Source organism: Sporothrix brasiliensis (genome assembly GCF_000820605.1).
Source record: "Sporothrix brasiliensis 5110 chromosome Unknown Cont12, whole genome shotgun sequence".
In the NCBI taxonomy this organism is placed as follows: domain Eukaryota; kingdom Fungi; phylum Ascomycota; class Sordariomycetes; order Ophiostomatales; family Ophiostomataceae; genus Sporothrix; species Sporothrix brasiliensis.
This window is the reverse complement of record NW_024467131.1, coordinates 245,153-269,830: the sequence shown is the minus strand read 5'-3', so window position 1 is coordinate 269,830 and position 24,678 is coordinate 245,153. Positions and strand designations below refer to the sequence as shown.

The window sequence follows — 24,678 nt, the reverse complement described above, 5'->3', positions numbered from 1 at the left end:
GTAACATCTCTGCCCAGAAGCAAACTGCCACCAAACCAAAGAGGGCAGACGGTGAGGGACAAAAGGACGCTGGAGCTGGGAGGCGGGGTCGACAATCGACAACCGAGTTCACCGTGTTCATCGGGGTCGATCTCCCCATTGGGCTCGCCGACAGTGAGGGGTTGAGGGAAGCTTCCTGCGGCCACCTTTGACATCGGCCAGTCTGGTACACGGTCTACCCCCTTTCGACCGTTTGGTTTCTTGTTTTCCTGAATCCGAATGCAGCACTCGCAGACGTGCAGACTTGCCCGGACGTTCACGACGAGCAATGGCCAGAGGGCGATGACGCCTCGATCAGCGGCACCCAGAGGAGAGAGAGCGCAGGGCGAGGTCGGCAGAAGGTCACGAGGGCCCTGGCTAGACAGGATGCGATCGACACAGTGGGTGACAGCCGTGGAGGTGGCGGTTCAGAGGACTCCGGACGACGAGACAGACCATGGGCAGGGGAGAAAAAGAGGGACAGACACGCAGAGACAGACAGAGGTCTCCGGACCGACACACTGAATGGTCAAGAAGCAACAGGGGGCCGCCATTGGACTCGGTGATCCAAGGTGGCAAAGCGCCCGCGGGGGTTTTGCGGAGGGTGACGTTCTTGCTTACCGAGTATGGAGGAGGATGCAAGCTCAATGCAGGTGCAGGTGCAGGTGCAGACCAGTCACAGAGCTGCCGACGTCGTTCGTTCTCTGCCGTAATGGGTGACAGCCAGCAATGGTAATCGTCGGGGGCCAGGGCTTTTGCTGTCGACGCAGTCAGTTCTCCTCTTCGTGTTTGCGTCGAGTGCTTAGGGGAATGGAGGGCAGGCGCGCAACAGAAAGGTGTGTCCGCAAATAGCCCTAGGAAAAGGCCACGGTCAGGAAGGGACGAAGGGAGGGCATGTCGGGAGCAAACGACTGTGGAAGGCACGCGCTCGGTGCTTGCTGGAGGGAAAGAGAAAGGAAGGTGTGCCGTCATACCTTTGGAGTCGCAGCTGCCTCGTCGAGTGTCTCCGGCGCGCAGTGTTTTGGTGGTGCACAGTTTGCGACACAGTGTGGCCGGCTCGATACCCTGGAAGCGTGCACTTGTAATCGTATCAGAACGGCGGTTTTCACAGAACGGCGATGGCGATCTGCGATTCACACAGCGGCACAGACAGCCATTGTCGCACGAAAGGAAGAAAGAAGCTGCAAAAAGACGGAAGTGAGACAAAAGTGTCGACAAGGAGAAAAATCAAAGAATTGAGGAAAGAGAGAGAAAGAGACGGGGACTAGAGGGGTGGTAAGCGACCTCGCGCGTGGGTAACGAGCTCTTGCCCCGAAAATAGGTTGGTGGGGTTCGAGTTTCGTAGAAGCCACATCCTAGGTAGGAAGCCGCGACTGAGACTTGTGACTCTCCGTACAGCTCCACATTTCTGGTGATTTTCTGTCGATTTACTGTCTTTGCACTGTCCAGAGCATCGTCGCCTTTGGGACCCTGTCACCCGTTTGGGCCTCTGGTTCATGAGATGCACCTGCACGCGGCCGGAAGGCTCGACGGCAGCGGCGGCTGTCACAGACCAGGCGCCGCATGCCCAATGGCAGCTGGCTCAGCGACGGAAACGCTTTTGGTTAGGCAGAGGCCGCCTCTCTCGCAAATGATTTTCGTTTTTCCTCTTTGTCTTTATCCCACGTAGTACGGCCCCCGTATCCACAGCGTGCTCGGTGTACTCGTCCTCTTTGCCATTCTTGTTCACAGGCCTGGAGGGGCACTCGGTTGCCCGTCGTGCGATGTGCAAGTACTGTGTAAGTAGGTCCTTGGTCTGCTCGGCTCTGTGAGCAAAGGATGCTCCAACCGGTCCAATCAGCGGACAGATACGACACATGTGTCGTCTGGCCCGAGAGCGGTCCATTGGCTGGGCCGCAAATCACGCCAATTGCTTCCGGCCACGAGGCTGAGGGCCGTAAAATGCCACGAGATTAACTGATCAAGGTAAAAAGAAAAAGAGGAAAAACAAATTGCCCAAAAATGTACACAAAATGACGCTATCCGATGCGGTTCGCGGATGAGCTAACCGCAGACAGCTGTAATATGAATACAAAGACGGCCCAAACCACAAAGGCGGTTCGGCTGCCGGCAGTGAGTTCATGGACGTTGGTGGTGCCTGACTATCACTTGCATATGCTCGAGCCGAGTCCGGTCCTGCAGGCCCTGTGGTTGAAAAGAACCACGGGTACTGCCCGGGATACCAGAGACGTCTTACGGTGTGGCAGAGCAGTGTGCCGAGTGGTAGGAAACAATCTGAGCCGGAGCGTCGAGACGGAAGTCGATTGAAATTTGAAAATCCGAGATAAAAAGGGCACATGACAAACACCGAGGCTAGGGAAACGATAAACAATAAAAAACAAACCGCAGACGACATGCACGCTCGTATAGCAAAACTCCAACCGAGTCATTTCTGGCATATGTACAAATCACAAGCGCCTCCCCTTGCCCTCCGCACTCACGCTGGCACCAGCTGTCGCCGCTCCGTCTGCGGCTCTTCTGGGCCGGCGTTCTCGTCAGCCACGATCGGGTCCTGTGCCACCACCGGCTGTGTGTCTGGTGCGTTGGGAAGCACGACCTGGGCTGCCGGCCGTGTGGGCGCCATCTCGGCCTCCAGCGCCGCCAGCTCGTCTTCCACCTCGTCTTCGTCGGCATTGGACATGCTGCCGCCCAGCATCTCGCTGACTTCCTGTAGGGGGGGAGACGTTTGTTAGCATACACGATTGACGATTGACGATGGCAATGCGAAACATGGGCAGCCCTCCACTTGCATTCTGGTAGGCAATCGCGTCGGCCGTGTCGCCCATGAGCTTCTCCACGTGCGCAAGACCGCCCATCTCCTTGTGAATCTCCTGCAGCACCTTGGTGCCCTGCTGCAGGCCAAAGACCACGTCCTTTTGGATGAGCGCAAACTCGACATTGGACGTCAGCTTCTCGAGCTGTTCGAGCTGCGCGTCCGTCTTGGCCAGCAGCGACTCCTGGTACTTCTTTCGCCGCAGGGCCAGCAGCGCGCGCTGCTTGTCACCGCGTGCCAGCATCGCGCGGGCGGCATCCGTCTCGCGGCTCGTCAGCACGGTGATGCGCCGTTGGTATTGGTGCAGCTTGTCGCGCTGGATCTTGAGGTCCAGGATGGCCCTGCGGGCGAGTCTCGGTTAGCCTTCTGTCGGTCCCCCCCCCCCCCCCAATTGCCTTGTGTCGTGCCACGACATCGCACAACGCACTTATCTTGGGCCGTCACCCGGCTTCCATTGTTTCCCATCGCGGGGAGGGTGTGCCGGGTTTGGCTACAGTATCCGATCCCTGTCTTTTGCTCGTCTTCTGCTCGTCTTCTGCTCGTCTTCTGCTCGTCTTCAAAATGCGTGCGCAAGCGCCATGCGGCAGCAGCCGTGTGAGTCGCCGTCTGCACAATCCCCTGTCGCGGGAAATGGTCTCTGACGTCGTCGAGATCGTCCAATCGCAGGGCTTGGCCGGCAGAAGCAAGGCTGTCGCTGTCAGATCGATCGTGTGGCAGTGCCACAAAGAGGCGTTGTCGTGCGCAAGAGAACAAAGCGAGCGGTCCACAGCAAAGCGAGCTGCTGTGTCAACCGTCGTCTGTTGTTGATGTCGTCAAAGGTGATCGCAGCTAGCCGAACGGTTCGTCCAATCGTTGTCTGTCATGCGAATGCTCGTGCTTTGGCTGAAGTGCTGGAAAATGTCGGCTGCGACTCGAGACAGCCTTCCGCTCTCCGGAGTGACGAAATAGACGCGGAGTACCTAAAAGGCGGGGCTAATTTTGGTACGGTGACAGGCCCACAGGGCACTTGCACAGTGGAGTGGAGGAAGCACAGCGCCGTGCGTCGTAAGATATCTTACACATATTTGAAGGTCCCCCTCGCGCATGACGTGTGGCTTAAACACCTTTACTGGGCGGCCTATTCCTTGCCTTGCGGAGGGGCAACGCACGTCCGTCATCAACTAATCTGGAATCCTGTTGGACACAGCTCAGGAAACAAGACACAGGACCGAGGAAGACGACGTGCCACGAGTCCGACCCCACCATTTCCCGGTTTAGCACCATCGTGGCGCCGCCAGCAGGGACATACGGGCACAGTCTCCCCCACCACGCCTGTAACTCCCTTAAAACGTACTGCCTCTAGTCAGCTCCAGCTCTAATCTTAGCATGCCCGTAGTAAGGGCGACGACGTATCACCTACGTTTCTACGGGCCTATGCCTTAAAACTAGGCTTCCTTTTCCGACCTCACAAAAGGTCACCTACTTCTCTCTTCCACGCAAGCACTCCACCGCCCTCCTCGACACCCCCGATTGACGCGGCATAAGAACCCCTTCATCGACCACATCCTCCACCTACTCTCCCACTTGTGCGAGCTCCCGCAAGCAAGCAGAACCAACACAGAATGGCGGCTGATCCTGTATGTTTTCCGTACCCACTTTTTGCGGCTTCGCCCCTTGTTTTTATGAGCTGCCTTGATGGTTTACGCGGCACGAGCTAGAAAAGCTCTCGATCGCTCTCACTCTCACTCACCCTCTGCATCTTCCTTTCCCTCCTTCCATCTGTCTTCTGTCTTCTGGCAAGCTTCGTGCCGAGTCCGTACTAACCGCCGCCGCCCCAGAAGTCCCCGACCCCAGAATCGCCGACAACGGCCCGACCTCTCGAGATGGATGACGACGACGTTCAGGAGGCCAGCATCAACCCGGAGGAGACCCCCGTCTCCAAGACAGCAACCCCGACTGCCAACTCGACCACCTCCGGCGACGGTGCCGCGGCCACTGGCACCAGTTCTGCTACTGCGGATACTGCTGCTGCTGCTGCTGCTGCTGCTGCAACTTCCGCAGATGCTTCCAAGACCGAGGCAGGCTCCGAGCCGGCTTCTGTTCCGGCCGCTGACGAGGCTGCGCCCCCGAAGCCGCCGCGGCCATTGACTGAGCAGCAGAAGAACGAGCAGACCCTCAAGGAAGCTTTTCCGGCCGTGGATGCGGCCGTCATCAAGGCCGTCCTCACCGCCAGCCGGGGCAACATTGAGGCCGCCTTCCATGCCCTCCTGGAGATGACCGACCCCGATGCCGCCCAGCACGAGCCCGCACCACCACCACAGCCCCCCCGTCCCGTCCAGCAAACCCCCGTCCATCCTGGTCCTGGTGGCGGTCGCCTGTCTCCCTACAGCCAGATGGTGGCCGACGAGGAGTACGCGCGGCGGCTTGCGCAGCACTACGAGGCCGAGGACGGCGACTACGAGGCACGCACGAGCCATGGTTCTGGCTATGGCCCGTCGCGCGGCGCCTACCAGAGGGGCCAGAACCTCAAACCCAATGAGCTGTGGGGCGACAAGGAGCACAGCTTCATCGACGACGACCTTCCTGTGATCCAGGAGAACCTGCGCAAGGGCTTTGCGGAGACACAGACAAAGTTCAACTCCTGGTTCACGGGCATCAAGAAGAAGATCAACGAAGAATGGAACAGCGGCGAGAACGACGACGGCGAATACCACCAGGGCGGCGCCGGCGGCCCCTCCCGAGGCCAGAGCTCGACAAGCTATGCGCGCTACGGCTCACGTCAGCCCCAGCGCCGCAGCGGCGATTACGATGCCGATCCGGAAGTGCTGAGCGACGACTTTGCTGGTATCCAGCTGCACGGCGATGGCAGTACGTCCTTCCCCAAATAAGCTTTGCTATTGTTGCATCGAGCATACTATCGTATAAATATCGTTGTGGCCTAACAAAAATTTAGCCCCCGTGAGACACAACCCCAACGTTTTCCGTCCACCTCCGTCGTCGACCTCGCCCCGCCCCGGCTCTGAGCGCAAGGTCGCCTTCCGTGACCAGGATGAGACCATTGACATGTACAGCGCATCGCCCAAGCTGCCGCCCAAGGACGGCCCTGCCAACCGCGCGGCGTCACCGGCAGCCGCTGCTGGTGCTGGTGCTGGTGCTGGTGCTGGTGGCGCCAAGGCCAGCAAGTGGCAACCCATGTCGTCCGTCGACCCCACGCCCATGGCCGACAACGACCCGTTCAGCCTGGGTGACAGCGAGGATGAAAAGGACAACAACACGTCGTCGGCTGCCACCAAGAGCGCCGCCACGGCCAGCAAGGGAGATGCCGCGACCGAGAGCGCTGGCGGCGCCAAATCGTCGACATCCTCTACATCGCCCGAGGACGCTGAGCGACTGCGCAAGGCTGCCGCCGAGGCAATGGCAGACAGCCTGGTGGAGGATAAGACGAAGTAGGCAATGAAGACATTGGGGGCAGCCGGTGTGGAAGTATGTTCATTTGTAGGGATTTTTGCTTTTACCACTTATGTCTACGGGGGTTCTTTGGCGGCACTCTTTATCTTGTCTTTGCAACTTGTCCCTGGATCTGGATTCCTCTTTTTTTTTTTTTTTTTTTTTTTTGTTGTTCTTTTAACTCTTGATTCATACCGTGACATTTTGACGGGCACCCAATTCCAACTTGATACCTTTACATTTCCGTTGAAGTTGCTTTAAGTTGTGCGATGTCAATTTATTTAAATATGCGCTGTGTTTGGCAGTATTTAATTTGAATATATGTGTGTATATTATGTCGCTTGGTTGTTTCTGTTTTATTTTATTTTATGTTGCATTTTTTTTAAAAAAAAAAAGTAATAAATGAAAAATAAGTTGAAAATGGGGTACAACAACAAGCGAAGGCCATTTGACGATAGTTCGTATAAACTACGAAACTACGCATGCAAATAAATCCAACGTATGACTACCCATAGGATTTTTGTCCGGACAAACAGTTCAAGTAAAGCATTTGTACCGCTTATGTCACATTTCTAGCCCTACGTCAATGCTACCCCCGCCCTACGTCTTCCCTGAGAAGATAAACGCTATGAATGGGTATCATGAAAGTACAAACCGCCGGCCTGGACCCAAGCAGCCGTGCATGCTCGGACAAGAAAAACAAATGCACGATTTAAACGTTTCCTCCACCCGCTGTTCCGAAGTCACAGGCCATGAAAGTCCACCAAAGGCCAAAACAACAACAACAACAACAACAACAACAACACCGACAAGTCGCTGCTCGAAAGCATGATCCCACTACCCATATCAAAACCAGCAACTCGCCGCAGAAGATCGACGAGATTCATGCCCAGGACTCTCCTATTGACCTGGCTGATTGTAATGCTGGTTGTGGTGCTCTGCATGGCTTCCATAGTCATAGCTGCTCAATGGGTGCTGTGCTGGATGTGGAGGGTAGGGTGGGTACGTTGGCGGCGCATCGTACGCACTGGCTTGAGGCGGTCTAAAAGACGTGACGTTAGCTTTTGATGGCAATGGACAGTGAGAGAATGGGAGAAAAGGAGAACACAGCCAACCCGACGTACTGCGCCCAAGAACCTGCGGCTGGAGGATGTGCCTGATAGTCATGGGTTGCACCAGAGTTGTGGTGCCATTGGGGCTGCCCTTGGACCTCTGCCAATGGCCGTGGGCTATGCCGCACCACAGGTCTAATAAACATTGGAGCAGGCTCGTGAACGTCCTGGTGATGTAGGTGAGAAAGGGCAGAGTCGTATACAGGAGGGACAGGAGGATTGTATACTACAGGACGCGGCTCCTGTGCGTTGTGTGGCGGTGGCTGCCGCTCGTAAACGCCTGGCCGATCGATGGCGCTTGGTCCCAAATGGATAGGAAGTGGATCCTGCGGCCGTGGCGTGCTCTCAATATATATGGGAGGACCTTCAGGATTTGGACGGCCAGCGTAGTCTGCCAATGGAGGCCGACGATATTCAACGAACGGTGCGTGCTGAACCTCAACATCTCGATAAGGCTGCTCCCGGTGCTCCGAGATAATGTTCCCACGGTAGTCCCGAACTGGGTATGTCGCCGCGGCCAGAGGACGGTCCATATCCGAGTCATCTAAAACAATCGGCGCACGTTCGGATCCCAAAGGCAACTCCAGCCCGGGACTTTCATAATAGGGCCGTCCTTCAGGTGCAGACACAGGGATCCTAGCAACGCGGTGCGTCTGTCGCAGAGCGACGTGCGCGCGAGAGTCTTGGTCGGTGGGTATGTGAGGCGGTGCTTCATGGGGTCGCGACACAGCATAATAGGCGGGTGCCCGCTTCCATCCATCACTTGCCAGACGGCGCATAGGGACGGCTGCATGAAGAGGCGCTCCATGGGGAGAATACGGCTCATCGTCCACCACGCGCCTGCGCTTCAAGGTCCCTGGTTCTCCGCCCCAGCCCGGTGAGTTGCGCGAGTCGTACTGGGTCCGCCTATCATCTACACGGCCTTTCGGAGGACGTGATACCTGCCGAGGGGATACAGTTCGAACAAAAACTGGGGCGGTTGGTAACTGTTCAATGCACGGAGACAGAGGTTCGACTGACGGCACCAAAAAGTCACGAGCCTCACTTGATCGTACTACAGCCCTCTGCGGTTGCTGTGTCTGTCGTGGATCAGTAAGTGGGCTGGCGCCCCTTGATAAACCGCCCGAAGGGCTTCCCTGGAGTGTGGTATCCGAGGCCACCAGGGTCTGGATCGGGCCCCTTGTTGGATATTCTAATGGCTGCAAGGTGCGGCCGTCGCCGCCCCTAAGTTGCGGAGAGTCCTGTACTGTGCTGGCATAGTAAACATGATTCGACGCAGGAGCTTGTTCGGGGCGAAGTATGCCTTGCTGGGAATGGCTCCGATACTCGACTATGCGAGGAGGCGCTTCCTGTGGATGGTCTTGTTGGTGACGAGCCCGATGAACAGCTTCGCCCCAACGCGCAGATAGCGCAGCCTTGTACCGCTTGAAACCCCGCCTGGCACGATGGGCAGCAGTGAGATCCTGCATATACGGGCGGGTTGGGCGGGCATAACTGTAATCGGGCTCATCCCGCCACGTCGCACGCTCGCCGTAGACCAACGGACGCCGCGTGTGACGCAGCTCCAAGGCTGTCTCAGGGTCCTTGCGCGTTCGGGGCTGTGGCACCGCGGGATATGGGAGATAGCTGGGCTCCGCGGCAAGATCTCCAGACTCAACGCCGCTACTATCGGCCTCGTCGTCCTCGTCGCCGTCCTCGTCACCATCCTCTTCACCTTCAGAGTCAGATATAACAATCACTTCCCGGAGAATTTCGTCTAGCTGGTCACGGCCAGTCTCCTCATCGCCTCGCCACTTGACGAGCACATCCAGACAGAGCCCTTCAACGGCCTTTCTGGCATTCAAATAGGATGTCTCCCGTAAGAGGCTGTCATAGCGAGTGTGTGTGTGCCTGATGTGGGCTAAAACGGCCAGCTGCACGCGGCGGGAGAGGGGAATGTCTCGGGCCAAGCCGACAAGAGGTTCACCCTTTTTTGTCGCTCCCTACAGCAAACCTTGCATTAGCCAAGCAAAATACAAACGCAACTTTGCGTTTCGTCTCCGATATACCTTTTTAAAAGAGTGCTCGATGATTGTTTGTCGGTCAGTGTTTGGAATTCGGGGAAATAGATCTCTTATCGCTAGATCCGCCTGCGCGTTGATCTCTTCTTGAGACTCGGGGATCGGTTCTGGTAGACCAGACTGTGCATGATCGTCTGAGGAGTTGCCGTTGTCGCTAACTTCTCTGCGCGCTTCCTCAACGATGCCCTGTCGTATGTGGTGGCCGACACGGTTCATTTGCTGGGACAGGCCGCCGCCCGTGCCATTCTATGCAGTAAAGTAGATAGGTCAGCGACTTTCTGTGTTTGGGAGCAAACCTGGGACTGGGAGACAAGACAGACGCACGGATACGATGAAAATCATGGCGTCATGCTCGCGTGACAGTTCCTTGCAAGTTTTTGTCAACTCGGGGTTGCCGATGGGAACGAATTCGAACCCTGGCGGCGGCGTTCTCCTGCTGGTGATCTGTATATCCAACCGCAGTCAGCATTCGACGGCGGCGATGGCCATCTAAGCATGCTCAGAGGGGCTGTCGAAAGACACAAGTGGTTGAGGGAGAGGATGGCGCACCTCGAACTCCAGCTTCTTCTTCTTGTCTTTGTTCTCGACGATCTCGTAGTACGAGTGGTGTTTAGATTTCAAGTTGTGAACTTCTGGCCTCGCATTCAAAACCACCGGATTGCTTATGGTTTGAGCTCGAAGCCTCTTCTTATGCCGCTCTTTGGCATGGGCGCCTGGTGCCGCGCCAGGGCCATTGTGTTTCTTTTCGCGGCCCATGCTTTTGTCGAGTCTCTTTGCACCACTTTTGCAACTATATTCTTACCATGGTGGACTTTGAAGACCAAAAGCTCTTTTTAAAACGGGGTGTAGGGTAAGGATAATGGGATGCAACGCGAAAAACAAGGTGGTGGTAGTTCCAGAGGACGTATGCACACAGGACACGGACGACGCGGGTGACAAAAAATTCGGCCTACCGCCAGTCGTCAACCAGAGCGTGGTTGAAAGGTAAGGTAGGGGAATGGCGAGAACAAGATGGTCGAAGAAGCAAAGCGAAGCAAGATGCTGCACAAGATATGTGCAGGAAAATGAGGCTGCCCAAAAGCGGCGGTGGCACTGGCCATCAAGGGGGCAGCAGGGATGCCCGTGATATGCACCTTCTCCACGGTCGGTCTGTCTGGGCACAGGCTAGGGCGTCCTTCCTTCCCTATTGACAAGAGATAGAAGACGGCATACGGAGCGAAAGGCAGGAGCGAGACGTGGCCGAGTGGAAGAGCCGGGTGGAAGATGGCAGATCGGGCAGGAAGAACCACGCTTTTGATCCCTGAAGCGGTCGAAACTGAATATGGGAAGGAACGCCCAACAGAAGGGCAGTCGTCCTCCAAAATGAAGACGGCCAAAAATGCCGAGAATGGCAAGAGCGAACAACAACAGAGACGAAACCGTACTTGCAAACAATGCGAAAAACAGCAAATATCCAGAGTGCGAGAGATTTGGTTCGTTCAGTTCAACCCTGACCACCGGTGATTAGCTGTTGGGCAACCCACGATGAGGACGAGAGAAAGTTGCCCGAATGGCTAGTGACATATTCACGTTGTGATGTGTGGGAGTGAAAGTGACCAATAGGCTGCTAAATTAGGCAGAGGTTTGGGCGCTAAGAAATTGAGGTTAGATCACGTGCCTCATTTTTGTGACGACGTGCAGTTGTCACAGCTAATGGTTTGCTGTGGCTTTCACGTGAGTAATACAACACGGGGTATCAACAACAACAACAACGACGAGTACAGCCGCCAATGACATTTATTATGCGTCGCGCTGCGGCTGACGGTACAGTGGTGTGAACACAGGAACTGGGAGATCCTGTGTTACCTCGAGCCTATTTGTTCACCTGTCAACCCTTGTTACAGCAACGTTTTTTGCTCGGAGCAAATATGCCTTGAAGTGGCTGCCAACTCAACTCAGAATTGCATGGGTGCCCCCGAGACGAAACATCAAACCGCGGGGTCGGGCTGTCAAAGCTCACACTGGACTTAAAGGAAACCATGGCCGAGCTTAATTTGGCGGCGGCCTTTATCCCGTCCCTCCACAAACCGGCTGCGTTGCTCCCCATCGCGAAGCACAGAGAAAGCCTTTTGTATCTCGTTGAGACGTATCCGGTGGTCATCGTTGTTGGCCAGACAGGCTCTGGAAAGACGACGCAAATACCGCAGTTCTTGGAACAGGCTGGGTGGTGTGCGGATGGCAAAGTTATTGCTATAACCCAGGTCGGTTACAAGTCTTCTTCTGCCTCAGGTCTGATTCGCCGAGATTGCTCATGCTGACCCTGGATAGCCACGCCGGATAGCAGCAACCACCGTTGCTGTGCGGGTTGCAGAAGAATATGGCTGTGATATAGGCAAAGAGGTGGGCTACTCCATCCGCTTCGAGGATGTCACGTCTTCCATGACACGCATCAAGTTCATGACCGATGGACTGTTGATTCGCGAAGCCCTTGTGGACCCTCTGCTCTCTAGATACTCTGTGATCATGGTGGATGAGGCCCACGAGCGCTCCATCAGTACGGACATCTTGCTGGGGTTGCTAAGAAAGATTCGCCGGCGGCGCCCAGAGCTACGCATCATCGTCAGCAGCGCTACACTGCAAGCGGAGGATTTCCTGGCGTATTTCTCCGCCCACGAGGAGACCGACGGCGGCGACAAGCCTGCCAAACCAAAGAGCGGCAATGCAACCACCATAGATGCGCCTACCCGAGCAGGTGAAGAGGACGAGGAAGACGAAAACGAAGACGACAACAAGCGCCATGAGACAACTGGTGCCATTATTAGCCTCGAAGGTCGCACGTACCCCATCGATATTCTGTATGTCGATAAGCCAGTCGAGGACTACGTGGAGAAGGCTATTGGCGCTGTGCTACAGATACACGAGGAAGAGCCTGACGGCGACATCCTCGTCTTTCTGACCGGCCGTGAGGAGATTGAGCGGGCCGTACAAGCTGTCGCAGAGGCAGTTTCGACACAAGACGCACTGTCGGCGAAACGTGCATTGCTACCATTGCCCATGTATGCGGGGCTTACGGCGGATGAGCAAATGTACGTGTTTGACGAAGCACCCGAGGACACGCGCAAGGTCATCTTTGCCACAAACATTGCCGAAGCGTCGGTGACAATCAGCGGTGTTGTCTATGTGGTGGACAGCGGGTTTGTCAAGCAGCGCGCCTACGACCCCATCACTGGCATCGAAACGCTCACGACGACACCCGTCTCCAAGGCCGCAGCGGCACAACGTGCGGGGCGTGGCGGCCGCACAAAACCCGGCAAATGCTTCCGCCTGTACACAGAAGACTCGTATCTGGCCCTGCCGGACGCCAACGTGCCTGAAATCCAGCGGTCGAATTTGGCCCCGGTTGTGCTGCAGCTCAAGGCGCTGGGCATCGACAATGTCCTGCGGTTTCCCTACTTTACGCCGCCACCGACCGAACTGATGACCAAGGCACTGGAGTTGTTGTACTCATTGGGCGCGCTGGATGACTATGCCAAGCTGACCAAGCCTCTCGGCCTGCGCATGGCGGAGCTGGCCGTCGAGCCGATGATGGCCAAAACGTTGCTGGCCGCGCCGCAGTTTGGTTGTCTTGGCGAGATGCTGACGATTGCTGCGATGACAAGCCGCGAAGGCAACAGCAGCGTGTGGATCGACAGCCAGGACGGCGGCCGGAGCAAGGAAGAGAGGCAGCTGGTCGAGCTGGTCCGGCGCCGGTTTGCGGCCGATGAGGGTGACCACGTGACGCTTCTCAACGTATTCCAGGCGTTTGTGACCAAGGGCAACGGCGAGGCGAAGTTTTGCAAGGAGAACCGGCTGAATTTCCAGATGCTGAAGAGAGCCGTCAGTGTGCGAGCACAGCTGAGACGGTTTATGGAGCGATTTGGATTCGAGATCCCGGACGTCCGGCAACCACAGTCGCAACAACCGCATCCGAGTGCAGCCAACAAGGCGGAGCAGATTCGGCGATGCCTTACGACGGGCTACTTTGCACATGCAGCTAGGATGCAGGCGGACGGCACATTCCGAAATGTAGCCGGCGGCACAGTGCTGCACGCACACCCGAGCTCACTTCTCTTCAATCGCAAAGCGGACTGGGTCCTCTTTCACGAGGTGATGGAGACTGGGGACAAGACATACATCAGAGACATCACCAAGATTGAAAAGAATTGGCTGCTCGAATACGCCCCCGACTTCTACCAGACAACAGAGCAGAGATGAAGGAAGCTGGACAACCATGGGGTAAAACATGGCGTAAGATGCGGTGTTTTGTTGAAAAGTCGCCGACAACGAGCTGGTCGATAAGAAAGAAGAGATGGGAGACAGGGCACGAAACACGGGGTACATGGCGATGTACAAAGCACGACAATATTACGTTGTATTGCAAGATGAAGAAAGGCGTAACGTCGTACACAACCCATGTTTAATGTATCCGTTAAAACATAAAACGAGGTATCTCAACGGTCAAAATTCGGTGCCCGAGTTGAGCTTCCGTAAATTACATGGAATCAAGGCGTTTCTAGATTGTCTAGTAGGTTGTCCCTTGTCCCTGTTGCTCGACAGGGCTTCGCCTCTTTTTTTTTTTCTTTTTTTTTTTTCTTCTTCTTTTTTCTTCTCCGGACGCGTGTACGGTCCGTCTCAACCAAAGGATGTGCATTTGTCACTGCATGGTTCATCGGCCGTTTCCGCCTTTTAAACTTTGTTGTCGCTCATCTTGTTTTGCAAATCAAACCGTCCACTTTTTCGTCTACGATATGACTATTACTTCCCGTCCCTTGGCGTATCTCCCGCCTCCGATCTTGCTTGATTTCAAAACATCGGACGGAGAAAAGGAAGGGAAAGCCATTTGTCTTATTCTTTTGCTAAAAGGCAATGCTCATGAGCCCAAATGGTGCACAGATATGCGTACCTTTTGCCTTTGTCTTGCCTTTCTCCTGGTTCTTTCTTTCCTTCTTTTTTTCTATTTCTTTTCTTTTTCTTTTTTCTTTCTTTCCAAGCCTTTGCAAGGTCACGGTAACAAGAACGAAAAAGAAACCAGGCTCAGAAAAAACCAAACTAGCCCACGAATATGTGCAACTCAACCCAAAGCAATAGAGGGGCGGGCTATTGGCTTGGAAGACACATTGTTACGTGCTCATAACCCCTTTGCTCCATGCAGCTGGATTCGACCGGAGCCTCGCACATGTTTGGTTTCGGGCACTCCATCCCGTATTTCTTTTGCCTGCCTTTCTGTTGTACATGGGCATGTTCAGTGTACTTGTACGACGCATTTATTGTGAGTGTCAGATATGAAAGTAGGCTAAAACGTGCTTGGGAAACTCTGGCCCATGAGATATTTAAAGCAAAGCAGGAGAGGGCATCGTCTTGCCAAGGGAATTGCCATCGGCCGGAAGAAGCACCGAGTGCCTTTTGAGCCCTGTAAATACCTCACACAGGACAGGCACATTGCGCGACACTCGACCTCCGTGGTCCGTGTATTATAAAGAAGTAATTAATAAATCGTCACGACTGCACGAAAACGACTACTTCGTACACTCTCGAAGCTGCGAAGCTGCCACAACCCCTGGTGAGAACGAGGCGCAGCTGGCTAGGCCCACCGGAACAGACCACACAGAGGTCAAACCTGCTGAAGCAAATTAGCCATATGTGCTCCAGAATACCAGGGGGCATGTCCGCTGCTTGAAAAGTGGGAGAGCTAAATAGATTCTAAAGGAAGTTTCTGACAGTCTTCACAACGGAGAACTGTGAGAGCAACGTACGCCGTATTCCCCGTTTCTGTGTTCCCGTCTCGAGCCACGAGGGCCATTTTTAGATAAATGGCACTTTCAGGCTGCACGCGTTCAAGACACACTCCTTTCATGTGGGGAGGGAGAGCCTTTCTCAGTATCGTCGGGACCTGGGCCTAGACCTGTATCGGCCACGCTGCGATCGCTCTCGCCCTCATCTGGTTCATCGTCTGCTTGCCCTGCAGGAATTACTTTGTAAATAACCTATCGAACGCAGAGGTCGACTCTTTGGCACTCAATTACATCTTCCTTGCTGGCAAAGGTTCTTGGAATACACGTCCGTTTCACAGACGGTGGTAAGCCAGCAACGAAATGGGACTGGACCAGCGTATGTGTATGAAGTACGGAGTACTTGTAGATGTGCTGTGATCGCGCGACGAGAACAAGGCCTTGTCTAATTGGACCGTTCCAAGGCGACGACGTGACAGACGTGACCGACGAGTGAAAAACCAAAAAGGGGTGTTCCAACGAGACAGGGTATGGGGAAGCCCAAATCGTGGCTGCATGGGTTGACAGTGGGCCAACGAGCCTTTTCACCCGTTCCTGATTTACTGGGTCCAAAGGTCCTTTGGGCTTGTCTCCTGGCCCCGTTCTGCTCATTTCGGTTGATTTGGCTGGGCCCCGCCAGGAGATTAGCGCCGCCCAAGGGAAGCGGGGGCCTTTGGCTGTGGCGGCCAATCCGTCTTGGGGAAAATCATGTGGATCCCTGTGGTGGTAGTCAGGTACACAGCCAATCAGCGCCCGTCGCTTCTGCTTTTGGGAAACAGCGATTGCCCGCCCGCACCTTCCCGCTATTCTTGCACCAGGACTCATACTGTTTGCACTTGGCTCTCTCTTATTGCTGGTAAGCCTTATCCGGGCAATGCTTGGCAACAGCCAAGTTTTTCTTCGAGTTTCCTTCTTGTATGTGCTCTCGTGAGGGAGCCTGAGGGCAGGAGGTGTCGCGTTCGCAGTTTCCCTATCTGACAGGACCGGCTCGGCTGTCTTCGCCTATTTCCGTGCCGTAAACACAGTACAGCATCCCCCGTACTTTTGCCTTGGTTTTGACGGTTTGCTGGCATGCATTCTGCTGGCATGTACATTCGTAGCGGGGAAAAAGATACGCTGCCGAGGATCGCAAGACACAAGGGAAGACAATGATGCTCAAATGCGTTTGCCCGAGTTCCTTTGAGGCTCTCCGTGGCTCTTTGCAAGCAGACGTGCATTGGTGCTACAGCGCGCCCTCTGGACTCACTTTCTCACGACTTCACCTCGTCGTGGGATCGCGTCCACGCGTGCGGTCCACATCTTACAAAGTATGATTGTGCATTGTCGGCCGCCCTGTTCTCTGGGCTTCTCTCCTTCGATGGCACCACATATGAAGTGCCCCTGTGCTGCTGTGTTTTGCAAAACAACTGGACCCACTTTGTGTCCCTCTGGTCGTTCCTGGCGAACCGATTCTAGTCCGATTTGGGAAAGAGCGAGAGGGTCTGGACGAAGGAATGGCCAGCCCAAGGCTCTGCTACGGAGGGCCTGTGCCCGGCTACTGATGCTGAACAGAGAGCGTGCTATGGCGCGCCTGCCTGGTATCTCCTCTTCCCCTTTGGTCGCTCTTTCTGTGTTCTGGCTGCGCCTGGTCTCCGCTTTTAGCTCTCTCCCTCTTCGCCCGTGTTCCCTTTTTCCTCCCCTTTCTTCTTCTGTTCTCTTTTCACGATGCAGGAATGACTGATTCACTCTTTTCCCTTCCTCAGCCTCTCCTTTTGTCACCTCCCCGTTCGTTTTGTGTTCTTTGTTCTCGGCTTGCCTCACGCTCCTTACCATAGACCAGCATACTCGTTTGTTCTTCTACAAACGGTGGTTGTCCATTCTTTTTTTCTTTGATTTTTCATTCATTTTCTCTCCCATCTCTACCCAAAAGCCTGCCAGCAGGCTTGTTCCATTCATTTTCATTTTGTTTTCCAAGTCGCCCGGACACGAACGAGAAATCGAAGCCTCGAGGTTTGCAAAAGCGTCCCCCCCGTTTAATTCTACGACACGCCTAGTTTCTGTTGTGCTACATCCTGAATCGACTGGAAGAGGCTGGACTCTTTCTTGCACGCCATTTCAACGCGCCATCCCTTGCCTTGCTTCTCGCCTTTTCCCAATCTGGTTCACGACACAACGACTCCCTTTCCACAGTTCGCGACGTCGGCTTCTGTCTCGTGCCTGCAGCAAGTAACTCGGCGTTTTGTGCCCTGCGTTGTCCTTTGTTATATCGCCCCTGACGATATCACCTTGAACGACATCGAAACGTCCCAAACAGCATCGCGCCGTTCCTGACATATCCACCAAACATACGCAGCCCCGATACACCCTCCGACGTCTCCAAGCATCCGAGAGATGGCGGCCGCTCAGGGCGCTCTCGTGCAAGGCTACCGCCTCGGGCCCCGGGTCCCCATGGTTCTGAAAAGCGTCGCAGAGCGTGCAACACGAGTCGTCGGACTTGGCATCCCCAGCAAAATCATCGCTCGTGCGAGCGCGTCGACAACATGTGTGAAGGATGGCGGTAACCTTTGCGAAAAACCCGAAGGAGGCAACTCCATGACGCTTCCTATCGTTCTTGGTGTTGTGTAAGTGGTCTCCAGAGTCCAGGACGCTCCAATGCGTTGTTCTGCAGCAAGATGGCAGTTTCTTCTAACACGCGAGACACAGGATTCCCCTCGTGGTCATTGCCTGCGTTTTGTTTTATCTTCATCGGAGAAATGTGAAGCGTTTGCGCAAGGAGGACAATCTGGACCCCCACAAGTCACTGGATTTCGGTTTGGCCATGGACGCGACAAAGCAGACAGCCAAGTCGAAGCGGAAGAGCTCTTTCTTCGGCGGCGAAAAGGATATGTTCCACCCCAAGTCGCGTCAGCTCTCCATGGACATGAACCTGTCAAGCCCTTACCTTCTCCCCCCCGAGGTGCAGCAATCGCGTGAGTCGCTGCACTCGCTTGCCCGTACGCTGCACCAGAATGAAGACCCTTACCGTCCAGTTACCCACTACGCCGGCAGCGACGTTGCCTCGATGCGTTCATTCCAGAAGGACGTCCGTGATGGTGCTTCCATTCGCACCGGTGCGACAAGTGCTTTGGATGACAGGAACGGCAATTCCCGGTCCGGAAGTGCCGCTGGCTCCCGGATGGCTCCCCCACGACCCCACCGCATGTCTGCTGGGCCCCAATCCCCTCGTGGCGGATCACCCAAACCTGCTCCTTTTGGCGAGAACAGCGACTTCTCCTCGGTATCATCGCAGATGCCGTCCCCGCCGCCGCCTGTCGGCGGTGCGGCCGGCTTCGTGTTTGAGCCTGCGTTTCCTGCTGCCGAGATGGCTGCCGAGACAGGTCCTGTCGAGGCCGATGGCAGCAACGTGCCGCCTGTTGCTGAGCTTCAGGCCCCTGAGCCGGCGGCGACCAAGATCTCCCGCAAGGGCCTGCCGGTGTCTCCACGGCCACAGGATCCTGAAGCACCACCAGCCAACCACCGCTCTACGACGGGCACTGTGGACGAGCCTTTCATCTATGATTCTCCGAACCGCGGTCTTCGCCACGACTCATCAACGTATGCCGACTTTGACCTGAAACTGGACGCGCACAACGACAGAGACTCGCACGGCCAGCCGCTCTCTTCATCTTTGCCGAAGCTGGCACTTGGTGGGCCATTTGACGACGAGACCTTCCTGCCCGGGCAGGCCACGACAACTGGTAACGAACCCACACTGCCGCATATTGTGACCCCTGATGCTGAGCATTCGCAACTGCCTATTGTTGAACCACACCAATATGGCGAGCTCTTCCCCGAGGAGCCTGGGCAAGAGGATGATGGTCGCGGCCGCTCATTGCACAAACGGCAATCGTCCGAGTACCCGCAAGACGGCACCGTCCGCCAATCGGCTCTCGGTCTGCCGCAGATGGACACCCGGCGCTTGTCCGTTGGCTTCCGTCCCCTGCCTCCCGATGAGCTGATTGAGTCCGAAGACCCTGAGACACGGGCCAACCGTATTCGTTCCTTCTACAAGGAGTACTTTGACGAGTCGAAGCCCGACATGGCCGAGTACAACCAGCACTACCCGCCACACGGTGTCCCGGCCGAATGGCGTGAGGCTGCCGGTGGTGGCCCACACTACGACCACCCTGCTGGCGGTGCTCAGTACTACGAGGACTACGACCAGTCGTACAACAACATGGGCGACGGCGCGTATTTCGATCCGCAGTCAAACTCCTTTGTTATGCCGTACGCGCAGCCTGTTTCGAGACGGGCTATGACGCCGCCTCCGTCAGGATCGCGCTTCCCTGGTGGCCGGCCTCGTGGCGGTCCTCGCCCGTTCCATGGCTCCATGGGTGGTGGTGGCATGGGCCCTGGCGGTCCTGGTATGGGTATGGGTATGTCGCGCCCTGGGTCGTCCATGTCCAGCCAATGGGGTCCCCGCCCTGGCTCGTCTCTTTCGAGCCGCCAGATGCCCGGTAGCCGCTCTGCGTCCAACTTGTCCGGCCGCTTCGGCGGTGGCCCGCGCAAGCCGATGCCGCCCCCAGAAGACCTCATCACGCTGCCTACGCCGAGCAAGCTCAGGGATGACTCCTTTGCGCTTATGGGTGCTATTGACTTTGCGCCCCCGCCTACCTTCAGGGACCAAACCAGTGGGCGGTCCCAGAGTCCTCTCGGCGAGCGCAAACCTTACCAGATGAACGTGCCCTCTGCTTCACCATTGGTGTCTTCGTTCGACGAGATGGCGGCCCTGCCCAGTCCGTAAGTACAGTTCCATTGTTTATCTGTATGCTCTTGTCAACCTCTACGTGATAACTAACATCTTTTGCTTTTTCAGTCACTTGCTCCGTAAATCTAGCACATTTACGGGCCTCGACTTTGCGCCGCCCCGCAAGTTCAAGGACAACGATACGATGAGTGACGCGGGTAGTATCCGCAGTAACCGAAGTGGTATCTCCGCCATGAACCAGGCTGCTATCCGCAGTGGTGCGGGCCGCGTGAGCCGCCTGCCAGGTGACAACGTGTTTACACAGGCTGCACTGGCCGACCAGCTCAAGCCCACTTGGGGTTTCCGTCCATAGAGTATAGAGTATACTCTGCCCGCTCGAAGCCCACACACAACACATCTCGACCTGGCCACCCTCGACCGACGCTGTCATCTGAACAAGAGCATCTTTGGATGTTTTCGGTTTACGGCCTCAGCCAGGATGGCTCGCCATGCCATATTGCGCGACAGTCATGTCGACTGGCTACTATCTTGTCATTTTCTTTGCATCCGTTCCGGCGTTGGGAGGACTCTTCTAATTTTAATCCTTCTCATTGAAAAGAAGGCATGAACTTGATACAGCACTTACATCTTGTTTTTATTTTTATTTTTTATTTTTTTTCTTTCTCTCACGAGGATGGAGGGGAGGCGGGATCTATGGTTTGTCTCAAACCTTTGTTTCTCTACCACATTTCTTTTCTCCATTTTACAACACTTTTTCCTGCGCTGCATAGCGTGCACATCTTTGTTTGTACATGTGAAAATACAAAGATGACAACCTTTTTGCATTCTTTCTTCTTCAATATAACGGTAGTGGAAGGCGGGTTGAGCTCATGTCCACTGGTTCAACTACAGTAGCCTGTCCACAGTACTTGGTTTCATAGTTTCACCAGCAAGACGGAGCTCCCCTTTATTCCCTGCCCACGCATGACGGATGTTGCATATAGACGGGAAAGCTAGGATCCTTTATTTGTTTTGTTCCTTATTTTAACTGGTGTCTTTTAATCTATAATCTAGCCTCGTTGAGTTTTGCCCATTATTTATCTTACAAAAGTTACATCGTGTGTACATCAAGGCCCTCTCCCAGTTTAAAGTCCAGCAAACTGCGTGTTCCAAGAGACGAGGACTCATCATTCAACTTGCCGGATGTCTCCCCAATGACAAAGCAGTGCCGTAGTGGTGCCACAGATCTCACGGCCTGCCTCGTAAATGTTGTTATCCACCGTGATGGAATCTCCCGACAGAGACGAAAACTGTCTCTGCATACGGATGATGGGACCTTTTGATAACTGCATAGCCACTGACGACGCTGAGAACATAGAGGCAAAAGGCTGTAAACTGGATGGAGCAAAAGCGTACGGACATGTAGCCGTGCGAAACGTTGCAAACAAGGCACAGCCGCCGTAGAACTTGTTTGGAGGCACCGTTATGCTGTCTTTTTCGTCTCCAGCTTGCTCTGACATTGTTGTCACTGCATGAATTTCATTTGTCCAAAAGCATGGCCCCCTGTCTACCAACCCACCTATGAACAAGACGCGCCAAGTTGACTGCGGCAGCCGCTTGTGCAACCTGTCAGGCATTCTGCCACAGCCCACTGAATGTGAGGTTACCGACCGTTGCCCTTGCGAGGGCCTTTTCTTGCAACCTAGTTTCTCTCCATATCCCATGCGAATCGAAACGCTTCGTCATCTCGAGATCGCCACCGGGACTTGAATCGTGAGAGCTTGCAAGCAAGCATGCATCGTTCTTTGCATCTTACCCACGTAAAGCGGGACCCCATCGAAGCGTCCGGGGTGTCCGGAGGACGCAGGCTCCCTGTATGCCCCGTGAGCCGGTTCGACGCTGCGTTTGGGAGGCTTTTTGGGTTTCTTGGCCTTGATTTACCGAAGCTTGCTCTTGACGACCATTACCAACTAGTTGCCCGCCATCGATCGTAGTAGGTGAGGGTTTTTTCGATTTTGAGAAGAAAAGAAGGGACAAATAAGGGACAAATAAGGGACAAATAAGGGACAAATAAGGGACTGTTGTCTCCTCGGGGATGTCCTCTCGGTCTGACGTGCCACAAGTACTTCGTACTGTCTACCATTAACTGGAGAGGAATAAGCTGCTTGGCCGGTCCGTTCTTTGCGTGCTTCGGCATGTGGCTCCTGCCACAGGCCGTTTCCGTAGAAATAGCATCTGCAAACCATGTTGCATTCCGTGAATTTTCTACAATCCACAGACACGCATATGCCAACATGGCTCTCTCGACGGCCTCCCAGGCGAAGGAAACTAGGGAAATGCATAGACAGCCAGAAGGTCGTGTTGAAGCAAACTGGGCTGCGCTAAAGGAGGCGCGGAGCCCTAACCCAGTCAGCCAGACCTGCAGCCCCGATTTGACTGGATATCGCCCCCCAAGGTTGACCAAACTCGACCAGCTACCTTGGATCCTGTTTTTTTTTTTTTTTTTTTTTTTGGTCGGTACTGCCAAGTATCTACCACCACATATGGCGTCTGTATTTGGTGCTGTTCTACTTTGACTACTTCAATCTGACACCATGGTGAGCCTTCTTGTCGTCGGCCTCGTATTCCGATTCCTAATGGTCTTGAGGATTATGTGTTCATCGTAACTCTATTTGCCCGTGCATCGCGAGATTCGATTTCGGTTTGCCCTGTCAAGTCCCCGTGCCCGCTGTTGTCACGGAATCGGCATAGTCTTATGCTGATTGTTTATTTTCATTTCATTTTTTTTGGTCTTCCATATTTTGCCAATCACTTCCTCTTCTTTCTCTGTCTCCCATTAAACATGTCTCACATCTCGCTTCACGTATTAACTCACTTGTAGACCATGCTCCACTGCAATGCTCCTTTTTGTTTGTTTTCCTTTCCATCCCCTTCCCCTCTCTGCTGTCCTGCGCTCTGCTCTGCATGTCCGGCTGCCCCTGCCTCTCTTTCCCAGATCTGGAGATGCGACTTAGTACAAACGCGTCCCTGCGAAAATCCTTCGCTGCGACCCGAGATCAACAAAGATGGACAAAGAGAGAAGGGGAAGGGAAAACCGCGACCAGATCAGAGATGGGAGTTCTATTTTGGGGCTGACAGACCCTGGCTTCTTCGGACGGGTCTGGGAACGAGTACGACACAGCGGTCCACCCATTGAGTCGCGACGTGCTGCAGGTGGCATCTGTACGGCAATCTTGACGCACGAACGCAGCTTTGGTGACGGAGAAGGTCAATCATCGAGCACGACTCTGTCACTGAGACGGAGAAGATGCGCTTGAGGAAGGTGGAACAAGGGGCCGACGGCATCGCAACAGTTTCGGTCCAGGAAGGAGGCACAGGCGTCCATCGCTGTCGTATGTGCAAAATGAGGAAGGTGCGCCGGGGCTCCCGTCACAGCATCGCACGGAAAGAACGCTCGCGAGCAAAGTACAATTGGGGATGGAAGGAACGGATGAAAACGAGCAGAGTAACCCCGAAGTAAAGACGACGTAAGATAAAATTGCATGTACGAAGTATTGATGCGCTGCATTTATCTGCAAGGGTACGTCGTCTTTTGAGCATTAGTGCCAAACAATGCCCCAGCCCACTGTGGGAACCCACATCAACGAGAAAAAAGCCATATCCAGCGCCAAAACCGGGCGGACTGTATCTTGTGCTGGGGGCCGCCACCGCGTCGCGCCATTCGCTCCTTTTCGCGCGGCTTAGCTCTCAGCCCGATCTTTGCCTTGGGCCGCTCCCTCGTCGCTTTTCCTTTTCTCGTATTGCGCGCCGGAGCCAGCGAAAAAGGAGTTATTGTATTTCGTACAGAGTAATTTGCACCTGCCAGTCGAGGTTTGCAGCGAGTGCGACGTTCGCTCCTTCCACGAAAAGATCTTTCACCCACCCTCGTATGCCCGGCCCTGTTTCCCCTTCTTGCCGACGTTGACAGTCTCGCCTCTCACCCGCGAAATTGAGGCTTCCATTTTGGCTTCATCCTCTTCACACTCATTTTTGTTGACGATACTTCTTCGGCCACTGTTATCACTTCATTTGTTCCGCTCCCTCAGTTTACGCCGAGTTCCTTGGTTGTGGGGATACTCCCGTGCGACAACGCCTATTTTTATTATTATTATTATTATTTCCCTTTCCGCCTGACCCAGGATCTCCCTTCCACAACCGATTCCTCCCCCTCTCGTCCCATTCCTGCGGAAACACACCCTCCAGACGAGACGACCATCCACCTTTCGGTCGCTCTCCCTCTCCCGTGCCCAACAGCTGGAAACCGAGATCGACAACCGGTTTCCAATTTGTTGTTCTTGCTCCTCTACGAGGCTGCTTACGCAGCCAGCCCGTTGCAACCCACAACAAACGGAACGACACGCACAGTCGTTTTCTGTTGCTGCGACCGGCGGTTCAACAAACGACGACAGCACCCAATTCGCTCTTCCGAACGAGTGTATTTTCCTTCTTCGCCGCGTCCTTGCTGTCACAAACGGAATCACGAGGAGGCCGTGCGCCGTCTTTGAGCTCAAAAACAAACAGCCCATCTTGCAGAACGATCTCGTCTTTTCTGCTGTGCTGCGCGACCTGTTGCATCGGTTGAGTCTTCGTCGTCTTCAAACCAGAATTTCGGTCAGCCAACGCGGGCCCAACTATTGCTGTCTTGGCTTTCTTGGTCTCGCCTCGTTCTATTGCGTCACGAACACCTCTTACCAGGCGTCTCTTTTTTGCCTCTCTCCAC

At 54.8% G+C, this 24,678-nt stretch overlaps 5 protein-coding genes across 5 annotated transcripts; 3 read left to right on the top strand and 2 right to left on the bottom strand.

The window, feature by feature from the left end:
* Positions 1-2,494: 2,494 nt before the first annotated feature.
* Positions 2,495-3,295, bottom strand: SPBR_03995 (charged multivesicular body protein 6; the record flags this gene model as incomplete). The annotated part of the gene is made up of 3 exons (XM_040762282.1): positions 2,495-2,725; positions 2,772-3,171; positions 3,258-3,295. 3 exons carry the CDS (start codon positions 3,293-3,295, stop codon positions 2,495-2,497), a joined length of 669 nt encoding a protein of 222 aa, XP_040623262.1.
* A 1,397-nt stretch (positions 3,296-4,692) lies between these two features.
* SPBR_03939 (cue domain containing protein) lies at positions 4,693-6,259 on the top strand (the record flags this gene model as incomplete). Its single annotated transcript, XM_040762227.1, has 2 exons — positions 4,693-5,677; positions 5,763-6,259. 2 exons carry the CDS (start codon positions 4,693-4,695, stop codon positions 6,257-6,259), a joined length of 1,482 nt encoding a protein of 493 aa, XP_040623261.1.
* Positions 6,260-7,156: 897 nt separating this feature from the next.
* Positions 7,157-10,184, bottom strand: SPBR_09256 (uncharacterized protein; the record flags this gene model as incomplete). The annotated part of the gene is made up of 6 exons (XM_040767382.1): positions 7,157-7,298; positions 7,381-8,338; positions 8,414-9,201; positions 9,523-9,674; positions 9,753-9,872; positions 9,978-10,184. 6 exons carry the CDS (start codon positions 10,182-10,184, stop codon positions 7,157-7,159), a joined length of 2,367 nt encoding a protein of 788 aa, XP_040623260.1.
* A 1,262-nt stretch (positions 10,185-11,446) lies between these two features.
* SPBR_03917 (ATP-dependent RNA helicase DDX35) lies at positions 11,447-13,661 on the top strand (the record flags this gene model as incomplete). Its single annotated transcript, XM_040762205.1, has 2 exons — positions 11,447-11,668; positions 11,736-13,661. 2 exons carry the CDS (start codon positions 11,447-11,449, stop codon positions 13,659-13,661), a joined length of 2,148 nt encoding a protein of 715 aa, XP_040623259.1.
* Positions 13,662-17,584: 3,923 nt separating this feature from the next.
* On the top strand, positions 17,585-20,292 carry SPBR_03902 (uncharacterized protein; the record flags this gene model as incomplete). The annotated part of the gene is made up of 3 exons (XM_040762190.1): positions 17,585-17,814; positions 17,897-19,972; positions 20,070-20,292. The coding sequence occupies 3 exons, from the start codon at positions 17,585-17,587 to the stop codon at positions 20,290-20,292; spliced, it is 2,529 nt and encodes an 842-aa protein (XP_040623258.1).
* Positions 20,293-24,678: the final 4,386 nt, after the last annotated feature.